Raw genomic sequence first — 11,446 nt, 5'->3', positions numbered from 1 at the left:
TAGTAAATCTCAGTGACATTACAGTGACATCATCAGGGTCATCTTGCCATACTTGACAAAGGTGATCCAGAACCACAGAAGGTGTTATGGCTGTTTCCCCCAACAAGTAGACTAATACTAATGTGTAACATTGGCAGAATGCTTTAATAATAATCCTAACCTGTCCCGTGGAAAGTATTGACGTTATCCCGGTCAGAGTGCTGCATCTGTCACATTGGTATTCTAAAATCTGTTTATTCTTGGAAGCCCCTTAATATGTCTGCTCCCTAAAATTAAGGAACCACTTCATTTCCACCAGTGTGCACTTTGTGATTGGATGCAGAGCGTGGGCGAGCGGTGTGCTGAGGCCAGGCCTTGCCTCTGCTAGCTTCTACAAAAAGTGCTTAGCTGTGACAGCCAGCTTGATTGATCTTCTTCAGACTAAATGGCCTTCCTTAATTGAATCATCATTAGTGGCTGATTGTTTAGATTAACGCAGCAGAGGGAGGCACTTGGTCCAGTCATGTCCAAGCAAAAAAAAAAAAGTTGCATTACTGAGTTCTCGCACTGTGACAGGATGACACCTAGTGTACCTCAAGAGACTAAATAAAAAAAAACACTGATAGTGCGCAGGTCTGCTGTGGGAGCCTCCCTGGGTTGTCCTGTTGGGCAAAATGGTGTAGGGCTTAATAAAAAGTACTAAGAGTATTTAATTTGAAGAAATCCCCTCAAGGCGTTCCTGATATAACAGAATGGGGCAGACAGCTGTGCCTGTCACTGCCACAGAGGCATGAAAAAGCAAACATTTTATATGCTAAGTAAAAATGATGAGCTATTATGTGACATTTTAGACTTTCATCTTATAATTTTAATTAAATACCATACAGTATATCATAACTGACTGTGTTGCCTGAGTTGTCCTAGTATGCAGCTTGGCTTAACTCATCTGCACACTCTGTGTTTCAGTGTCATTTCATCATGACATCTGATGATTGCATGAGACAAGTAAAATAAAAATATCACTCTTGGCCCAAAAGATGCAGAAATCAGTTGCCCTCCTTCTGGGAATGTGTGTCTAATTCATCACTAGCCAGAATTGTCTGAAATTGGCTGAGTGGTCCAACAAACTGCTGACAACTCAGGAATGGAAATTCCACTTTGTCTGAGATGCTCCTGGCACTCTGTTCTTTTCATCTATTCCACCTGGTCTGCTTTTAGAGCGCCAAACCCCCACTGTGGACTTGGCACTCGGAATGCAAATTGCTGTGAACCCAGAACCTGTGACAGTCAGCGGTCCCATAACGAAGCATTGCTCTTCTTCTCTCAGATGATCCCATTGTTCTTTGCACTCAGTCTTTTAACAATCCTTGGGTTGAAGCTGCAGTACGTTTTATAACACAGCCAGCAGGGTCTCACTGTGGAGAGCAGAGTTTTTCACATCATTTTCCACTGCCCTCTCTTAAACTGGGTTTTGACACTGAAAGTAGAGTCTTATCGTGTATTTGCATTAGTTTTGCCATGATTCTATTTATAGCCTGTGACTTTAAATGCAGCTTTGTCTGCTGTAGTAGCTGGTAGGGTGAAGCTTTACAGCACCTCCTGCTTCCTTTAGCAGGGCTGTCTGTTTTGTCTCAGGCTACAGTGGTGATCAGGTTCTCCCAATAACTAGCATAAGACAAAACAGGACTGCTGTGTTAAATTGGATGAATGGATGTTGCTGAAAAAGACTACAATAACAAGAATGTGAGTTTAGTAACTTACAGTGTGATCTCTGCTTGCAGGGCTCAGCTGATTCGTACACTAGCAGACCATCAGACTCAGATGTCTCTCTGGAGGAGGAGCGGGAGGTACAGGCCCAGGTCCAGAGTCAGAGCCCAAGCCAGAGCCAAGGACCGGGACAGAGCCGTCAGGAGAAGGAGCAACAAGCCGCCAGTCAACTGGAAAGAGCCAAGGTAGCCATCCTGTGACAGCTGGTGGCCACATTCTTCTCTGACTAGTCTGGCTTTCAGCCACAGTGAAGTTAGAGAATTTTGCAAGGCACCTAAGATCCTTAGATATGTGTTTTTGTGCTCCAGTCTAAACCTGTGGCATTTGCTGTGAGGACCAACGTCAGCTACTGTGGTGCACTGGATGAGGATGTTCCAGTACCGGCCACAGCCATCTCCTTTGATGCCAAGGATTTCCTCCACATAAAAGAGGTACATGTGCACGTCTGAATTAAATGTTACTGCTTATATGGATGTGTACATTTTTTTCCCCACATTCCTTGTATTTTCATTCCTTTCTTTAATCTTATCATCCTCAGAAGTTCAACAATGACTGGTGGATCGGCCGGTTAGTGAAAGAGGGCTGTGAGATCGGCTTCATCCCCAGCCCCCTGAAGCTCGAGAACATCCGACTCCAGCAGGAGCAAAAGAGAGGACGAGTCCAAGGGTAGGTCAGAGACAAACACACTCATCTCACTGTGTGTGGACACACAACAGTCTCAGTAAACAAAAAAATGAAGATTGCAGGTAAAGTAACTCTGAAGTTTGATGTAGTGACAACTGTACAACACTTGAGCAACGATTTTATACGTCTAGAACAACAAGAGATAAAGATCAAATTACTGAAAGGAAAGAAAAAGATCTTCACTGTGGAAATATGGATGAATGAAGAGCCTCTGTGGTCCACAGACAGAACATCATCCTCTACACTGTGCCCAAACTGTACTGGTCAGCCTCACATTTTTACACATTCTGATGCAGAACATACACTTTAATACGTTGTCAAAGGCACAGTTGGTGTCTTAGACCTATAAAATTGTTTAATCAGATATGCAGGGTAGATTGTGTCCATTAACGCGTTGGGAAAAGGTTCTAATCTCTCAGTCAGCCTCTTTATTTTGAAGTCGACTTTGAACCAGGTCATGACTCATGCCTATTTACTCCACTTCCACTCACGCCGACTGCACCAGTGAAACCGTTTCCATAGCTGTAATTAGCTCTGCTATCAGCCTCCTAGTCGCCCTCTGTGAGTAATGTGTGTTGATGGTTCTGTCACACAGAGTTTGTACAGTAACTCACATGTACCTCCTTAATCCTCGCTGTTCTGCTTTAATACTAGTTTTACTAGATCGGGGTACTTCACTTACTGTCCCAGCCTTAACTCGACCTCTGTGGCTTCTTGTCGCCAAACCCCTTAGACAAGGAGAGATTGTGAGAGATGTTGGAGTCTGGAAAACAAACTAGTTCTTATGGCCCGATTATCCTCACAGCAGGTTAAAGATATGGGTCCTTACCATATGATGTACTTGTATTGTGTTTCCTAATTTGTTATGTGACCTGTCATTCTTGAAAAGTGCACTTAGTTTTTCCCCTCCAATTTTCTGTGTATGAAGCCTTTATTGTAGTTGTCAGAAGAGTCTTGAATATTTCCTGTAATGAAATAAGCACAACTTAGAAATGTTATTATTTCATGTTACAAACAGCTGCATTGGTTTTAAGTGCACTACTGTAAATGTTTTAAACAGTAAGTCTCCCCATATTTGTTCTGATAACTATATATGCTGTAGTAGCCACCGAGAAAATGTATGAATGTGATGAAAATATAACGCTGCAAATTAGTACAATTAATTTACAGCTACAGCAGCTTCACAGTGACGAGTCCTGATGGCATCTGTTCATCTCTGAAGAATCGTAATTTCCCTTGTAACACACAGAAACACTGAACTTTATGAGAGAATCAGACAAAATCTGGAAAAAAATGTTAATGAAGTTGTTACTGTTTGCTTTCTACTGCAGTCTTCAACGTCTCTACTGTCATCTAAATGAAAATCTGAAGGGTATTTTCAAGTCTTCAACTCTATGCTCTTTTCTAACTGTAACGGATCAGTTTTAAATTTCAGCATCAGGCCTTTTCACTGTGTGCTGCTCACATGTTCTCATCCTGTGTAAAGCCATACACACCATACAGAATACAGTAGTCATACACTCTGTGATTTAGATGGTGAGCTGGGGTTGGAGGATGAATGATTTCTAATGCTCATACAGTCAGAAAAGGTAAAGAAAAGAATGACTTCATAATTACAAACGAAAGGCCTTCATATGTTGTCAGCGTTACTGTGATTGTAACTTTACTTTTCTGGCCATGGACGTCAGTGGATTGGCTGCCTGTCCCTCCTGTGTTGACAACTTTACAACATGTGATGCCAAGTGGAAGAAATCTGATTTCAGTTTCCAGACATAGTAATTAAACATGAACATTTTGTAGCTGATAGCATGTTCTTACTGCTAATGCAGTAGCAACTTGACTGATCCCTGTAACACAGTGTTGTTAATCACCAGCCTAGTTAGTTTTTACTTTGTCATCTTCCACATTAATGTCATGGTGCGTTTCTGTCTTTTTTTTTTATCCCCTCTTGTCTTTTCCAGTAAGTCTGGAGGGAACTCTTCTTCCAGTGTAGAGGATGAGGTGTCTGCCTCTATCCGACCCCTCATATCCTCGGCAGGTGAGAACATTGGACAGGGGGAGAGGGCCGGTATTAGCCAGCGGCCAGCTTAGAACCACCGCAGCAGTATAGACAGAATAAGACTCTAAAACCTTCCCATGTCTCCATAGAGCTTAAGTTCACTGCGTAGAGTTGTTGGTACATTTTCCCATGATCCTCCTCTTCCTCCAGTTGAGGACTGCAGGCGCTCTGAGACTGGGGCTTACCACAGTGTGAACCCAACGCCAAGACTATGAACCCCCCTCTGAACTGCACTCATGTGACTTTGTGAATATAACCTTAGGGCAATAGAAATACTTTGTCTGCATTTCATGTTGTACCATGCTAGTTATCCTTGATAGGTTTCATTTTTTATGAGAAGCTGTTAATGTGAGGCATGTTCAACTGTTTCTGAGATCATGTGGTGATGCCTCCCCTCGCAGCAGCTACTGACGACACTCTCACTGTCTTCTCTCCCTCCCACAGGAAAGCAGAAACAGAAAGTGGTAAGTAGGTGACGGTAAAACATTCATTCTTGTTGCTGCCATCATAAAATGACACTGCAACATTTTGTGTGACAGAGTTACAACCTAGAGCACACAATACTTCAACCTTACTGAAGTATACGGCACCATTCCAAAGTGCTGAATACCAAGTGTTACCCCTGCATGGTACATATGAAGCTATCACCAGCTAACCTAGTGGGTTCTAGAGGTGCTGTTAGACACATTTTGTTTTTTCTATAGACTGTCCTAATGCAAAGCTAAGCAAACTGCATGCTTTCTTAGTTTCATATTTACTGCACAGAGTGGTTTTAATCTCAGCATCTGGCTCTTTGGAAACTTCCCTGTAGGAAGAAATAAATGTTGAACTATTACTTCTGAGTCAGAAATCTCATTTAATGGACAAAAAACTGATGCTCTAAGGAGAGGAGTGTGCTGCACAGGACATACTGATTTTTTTATTTTTATTTTTTTTTTTGCTATTCTTTAAGCCTTTCTAAAAACATGTGTGTGATGGTCAAAGTGTAAGTGCAGAAGAAATGAGAGTCATTAAAGTATTTCCTTTTCCTTAGATTATTCCCTTTTTAAAAAGAATATTCTCAAAAAACTTAGGGAAGCAAAGAAACCAACTAAATACCTAAAACTACTGTTTCCTAAGTCCAGACTAAACTTTCCTTCTCAACTTGAATATTAGCTCTTCAAAATACTTCTGAAAATATACAAACATGTACAATAGGGGAATACGGTGACTGTGGTTCAGTGGGTAGAGCAGTCGTTTCCCAACCGGAGGGTTGGAGGTTCGAATCTATTTTCCAGATCCACTTCTCTGCATAAAATGTGGTAATTACCTACATTGACTGTCTGCACAACTTAATGTTGCTGTAGCAGAAAAAAGAATTTTCATTTTGTTGATTTTGATTGTATGTTTGTCACCGATTCTGCATCTTTAATCAGTTTGATTTACAAAACGACATATCTATTATTACCACGTTGACGTGGTATGGTGCCGTGGTGCTTCTTCTTATTGTGATATTTGGCCCGGTATTGTGTATTGCCTATGTAGCAAATGATAAAACATTTATTTGTTGGTCAAAATAAATTGCATGCTCTTCTCAGAGCTTTCAAACTAAATGTGTTGAGGTAATTTGTAAAAAGAGCTGTTGAATACTTAAAACACCAGGAGAGTGTTATGGTCTTGGTCAGGATATTCAGACATAGATTTATATATATTACATTTTGACAAGCTACAGTCATTAGTACATTATCATTTTCTCAAATGACTCTGGTTTTATTAGTATTTTCAGTGGAGTATTTTGGGTTGTTTAGTTTTGTGATGGGTCGACTGATTGATTGAATGTTTCTGTGTTAACAGACGGAGCACTTCCCCCCGTATGATGTGGTTCCCTCCATGAGGCCTGTGGTGCTGGTGGGACCTTCACTCAAGGGTTATGAGGTGAGAAAACCCTCTGATTTAGAGTTCATGCACAGTCAATATGCCAAATTCAGTGTCGGTAAATAGATGTTTACTGATTCGAAGCGGTCGAGATTACAGAAAGGAGATGAGTCCTGTACGTATTTCCTGAGTCCCCTGAAATAGCTCGCTGCTGGCACGGTTAATTGTGAGTGTGTCATCGCCCACGTAACATCCAGATTGCAGCCAGACTAACGAGGAGACGACATGGTCAGGTGAAAATATGTTGAGTAATTGGCTGATCTGAGCTTTTTGGGAGTGTCCTTTAAATGCTTTATTACTTTCTACCAAGGGACAGTATTCAGTACTATAATTCAAACACACATTTGAAGAGGTAAACCCATTATTACCCATTACTATACTATTGTATTTTTAATTGTCATTGGAGGAGGTATAGATAAACAGATGCAGGCAGGTTACGTTTTGGATGTTTAAACTCATAAACTGTGCTTAAACTCAATGACAGAATCATATACACAACTTCTCATGCTTTCACTACAGATCACAAACATCCATTAATCCATTGTCTATACTGTATACTGCTTATAAGCTAAGAATAAAACATTGACATACCGTATTATACTGTTGCCACATGTTCACAAACAACAGTTGACATAGAGCAATGTTAGCATTAGTTTGGAGTTGTGTGTTTGGCCACGTGATGGTTAGAGTTCTGCTTTGGTCTCCATAAACTCCCAAGATAAATATCTGACTCCCCAGCCGCTGAATGTGCTGCTGTGTTCACAAGCTTGCGTCTCTCTGTGTTCAGTTTATCAGTGCTTTTTCTCTAAAACTGACACCGATGAAAGTGCTGAGAGTGAGCCAGAACAGTAAAGCTGTGGCTTGTAAAGCCAAAGTAATAAGCTAAAAGCAACTAAAAAGCTTTAAATAACAGGCTGGATGTGCAGAGCTGGGTGTTAAATCTCTCTTGGTAAGTTACTACCCCATTTACATTATTCATTTAATCTTGGGTTAATATAAAATACAATGATTAGTGCAGCTTTAGGAACAGTATTATCTGTTTATTTTTATGGACAGATTTGAGCTGTGGGTGATCAGTATGATGAGGAGGCGACAGTGGTGCAGTGGGTAGCGCAGTCGTCTCCCAACTTGAAGGTTCAAGGTTTGAATCTTGGTGCCTGTAGTCCATGTGTCGGAAGTGTCCTTGGGCAAGACACAATGAACCCCCCAAGTTGCCCCTGATGGTTAGAGCCATAAGTTGAGTTGGCGCCGCAGATGGCTGCCGTTGGTTCTGTGCCGGAAACAAATTCCTTGTGTGTAACATACTTGGCCAAATAAGGGTGATTATTATCCTTATGAGTCCTCCAAAATAATGGACACAGCTTCAAACGCACATGTACAGTAGATACAAGACATATAAATGCTAATTTCTTAAAGAAGAGTAACTAATAAAAGCAGTTGGGTTGATGTCACATCCATCCTGTTTAGTCTGAGAAGGCAACAGATGTTTGAAATGCCACCTGTTGTCCTCTGGGATTTGTCTGATGGATGGGAGCCTGTTGATGTTTAGGGTCATGGGGGAGCAGGAGCCAATGCCTATCCCTAATCAGACAGCTACTGCGAGACTAAGGCAGCATCTGTTCTTTCTCTTCACAGGTAACAGACATGATGCAAAAAGCACTGTTCGACTTCCTCAAGCACAGATTTGATGGCAGGTAAGAGATGTGTGGCACTTGGTTGTGATGACTGAGTAGGAAAGTAAAGGACTGGTGCACCCACTGCCCCTTAGGAAGCAAAAAACTCAGAATACAGCTCAGAATTTACAAAATAATGATATTTCATTTACTCATGTTTAAAATGTCTTCTCTTTTTGCAGGATATCTATCACCCGCGTCACGGCAGATATATCATTAGCCAAGCGGTCGGTTCTCAACAACCCCAGTAAGAGGGCCATCATTGAAAGATCCAACACTCGCTCAAGCTTAGGTAAAGAAAGTACCGCATGCTCCATTGTACTCACTGAAAATTAATTATCGTCAGCTTTATAAATAAAAAAATAACTTCTAAACCATTTTTGGCACAGACGTAGTAGGAAACAGGAAAAAAAGCTGGAGCTATTCAGATCACAAAGAAAATGACTGTTTAAGAAACTTAAATGAATAATAATAACATGCAAATGTTTGAATCACTGTGTTGCGAATCATCAGCTGAAGTGCAGAGTGAGATCGAGCGGATCTTTGAGCTGGCCCGCTCCCTGCAGCTGGTGGTGCTGGACGCCGACACCATCAACCACCCAGCCCAGCTCCTCAAGACCTCCCTGGCCCCCATCATCGTCCATGTTAAGGTCTCCTCACCAAAGGTACTGTGTGATGGGAGGACACAAACACAGCCTGAATCAATACCTGTTTTACTTTTCTTTCTTTCTTTTTCTCTTAAGCCTGGACAAACATTTTAGCAAAAGCTAACTAAGCACATGATGTGATCTCTGTAGCTACTGTCCCACAGAGTCATTCAATAGGTGGAGATAACACCAAGACACCAGTCACAGTAACCGTCTCCGTGTTAGGTTGATATTTTACATCCACTGACATAGCAGCATGAAACACTGTTGACCCTTGGTTAATATGCAAGACTTTTAAATATAACCTCTGGAGTCGAGAGAGGCTTTAAATTGGCGCCTTTGCATGGAGGAGAACGTCTACTGCAATTTTTCCCTCAGACCACTCAGACTAGTTTACAGTCACAGCTGACCAGTAAATTGTGTCCACACACATCAAGAAAAAGAAAAATCACCTATGAAATCAGGTACTTAAAAATGGTCCATTCTTAATTTATTTGGCTTAAAAGTAGACGTGTAAAATAAGGAGTGCGCCAGGTGAGCAGAAACAAGCTGTGATACTTAACTGTGTGACTGAACCATCGTGCACTGTCTTACCCTGTCATCCAGGTGTTGCAGAGGTTAGTCAAGTCCAGAGGGAAATCCCAGAGCAAACACCTGAATGTGCAGCTTGTGGCAGCAGACAAACTGGCCCAGTGTCCTCCGGTGAGTGGCCTGGTCTAGGTATGTGGTTAGTCAGTCCAGCCAACTGGTTCCTTAATCCTACATGTTATGGTTTGTATTTTAGTGTAGTTGCTCTGCATTCATATTATGTATTTACTCCATATAGTACAAAATATTCCTTACACAGTACATAGTAACACAACAGGTCCTCACATACAGTACTGAGATCACTGATGGTCCATCTCACCTTTATCATTTAGCTTCTCCTCCCTCTGACCATCTGCTGCCAACAGGAAATGTTTGACATCATCCTGGATGAGAACCAGCTGGAGGATGCCTGTGAGCATCTCGCTGAATACCTCGAGGCCTACTGGAAAGCAACCCATACCTCAATGGCGACACCCCTAAACCCCCTGCTGGGACGCAACCTGGGCCCGACAACCCTCACCCCCTACCCAGCCAGCATCTCTGGGCTGCAGGTACACACACACAGGTCCCAGGCTCCCGTAGGGGAATATTTGTGTCTACACTGTGACTAGGGAGGTAATTAAGGTAAGAGAGAAGCCCAGGGAAACTAGAAGAAGCTTTGCACAGCCTCCCTTTCATCCAGTCCCTTAGTGACCTTTCAAACATCCTGACTCTGTATTTGATTTAAAGATTTACAGCTTGTCCACACCATGTGTGAGTTCATATGTGAGACAAAACCAAGCAACACTTTCCATTGTTGTGTGGTTTATCAGAGGTGAATGTTTATCCAGTGAAATCTATGGTGTTGATGATGAGGCAATTGTTTCTCAACGTATACAATCCACATGTTATATAGTGAATAAATGAGAGGAAAACAAAAGGTCTTCCTTTTGTTCATATCCAGCATCTACTGTAACAAAGTCAGTGGTTCTTTTTGCTTTTTAAGGGCACAGATCTTCATTGTTTGTTGAGTCGTGTTGTCCCAGCCTTATCTAGGCCCTGTTCATGTGATTAGCAGAGCCAAAAAATGCGACAGAGCAACCACACAGGAGACCATTCTACCCCGAATGAACGACGCAACCTGATGACAGCAGACGAAAATTACCACAATGAGCGGGCACACAAGGGACGCAACCGCATGTCGTCCAGCTCACAGCACAGCCGAGAGCAGCAGGACCCCTACCAGGACTACCAGGACCCCTATCAGGATGCATACAAGCCACATCGCAATCGCAGTTCCCCGGGCAGCTACAGCCATGACTCCAGACACCGGCTCTGAGCCCACTTCTGTTACCACTGGGGCCTGAACCAGAACAATCGCTGCAACAGAGCCAAGATGGTCCCTTTTTGTTTTGGTTCATGTTAATTTCTTTTGTCTACCTGGTTATTTTTCTCTTTCAGGTGTTTGTCTATACTCTAACTGCCAGAGCAGCCCCTGTTAACCAACAGAACAAGCCGTCTAGAGGTTCAGGTTGCCAACATTAACAAGATTTCCTTTCATTTGTGTTACTGGGACCATGTGGGACTGTACTAACACAATGCTCAGCAGATGTGCAGCGCCGACCGTGCTTGCTGCCTGTGTCAGCAAGCTGACTGTGGATAGTGGTCAGATGGTGATGGTGTGTGGGCTTTTGAGTACCTGGGACATGGCACCGGGTCAGAGAGAGGCACACTGCACACAGACCAATGAGGCTGCTGACCCCTCTCCTGGGCCATGTGTAAATCCTCTCACCATTTAGCTTATTGCATGCTGATAGATGATTGACCTCTGCACTTCATTGATATTTTGTACCTAGCATTCTGGACTCGCCCGTGATGAGGTGTAGATACGATGGTCTGTTTTTTAATAACCTGGTTGTGGATAGGCGGTAAGGTAGGTGGTGAGTTTGTGGCAGGGCACAAAGATGATATCTGGCTGCTGGTCTTGAAAACTGGTGCTTCACATTCCCAAACTATTTTGCTATTTGAAAGTCACTTTGAGCAAAGCCAGCTTTTCTGTAGCATAGCTTTAGGATTTGAGTTAGGTGATGACTCACTGTCGCAGGTGGAACAGATTGGGATGGTGCTGGGATCAGCTCTCAGTCACACTGTAGGGA

The 11,446-nt window shown here is 42.6% G+C and overlaps 1 protein-coding gene across 5 annotated transcripts in view; it reads left to right on the top strand.

Moving 5' to 3' along the window:
- LOC109960559 (voltage-dependent L-type calcium channel subunit beta-4-like) overlaps positions 1 to 11,440 on the top strand; it is a 16,753-nt gene extending 5,313 nt beyond the window's left edge. For 2 of the 5 annotated variants that reach the window (XM_020600743.1, XM_020600746.1), the window contains 12 exons: positions 1,761 to 1,931; positions 2,055 to 2,177; positions 2,285 to 2,412; positions 4,392 to 4,468; positions 4,934 to 4,953; positions 6,323 to 6,403; positions 8,039 to 8,097; positions 8,259 to 8,368; positions 8,590 to 8,741; positions 9,330 to 9,425; positions 9,677 to 9,862; positions 10,369 to 11,440. In XM_020600743.1, the coding sequence (XP_020456399.1) occupies positions 1,761 to 1,931; positions 2,055 to 2,177; positions 2,285 to 2,412; positions 4,392 to 4,468; positions 4,934 to 4,953; positions 6,323 to 6,403; positions 8,039 to 8,097; positions 8,259 to 8,368; positions 8,590 to 8,741; positions 9,330 to 9,425; positions 9,677 to 9,862; positions 10,369 to 10,629 (1,464 nt within the window). In that variant the 3' untranslated portion in view covers positions 10,630 to 11,440. Of the gene's footprint in view, positions 1 to 1,760; positions 1,932 to 2,054; positions 2,178 to 2,284; positions 2,413 to 4,391; positions 4,469 to 4,933; positions 4,954 to 6,322; positions 6,404 to 8,038; positions 8,098 to 8,258; positions 8,369 to 8,589; positions 8,742 to 9,329; positions 9,426 to 9,676; positions 9,863 to 10,365 lie in introns of all 5 variants that reach the window. The other 3 variants (XM_020600742.1, XM_020600745.1, XM_020600744.1) reach the window with 2 other exon arrangements.
- Positions 11,441 to 11,446: the final 6 nt, after the last annotated feature.

This window comes from Monopterus albus, unplaced genomic scaffold (genome assembly GCF_001952655.1).
Source record: "Monopterus albus unplaced genomic scaffold, M_albus_1.0 scaffold48.1, whole genome shotgun sequence".
Classification (NCBI taxonomy): Eukaryota; Metazoa; Chordata; class Actinopteri; order Synbranchiformes; family Synbranchidae; genus Monopterus; species Monopterus albus.
This window is presented reverse-complemented; position numbering and strand designations above follow the sequence as displayed.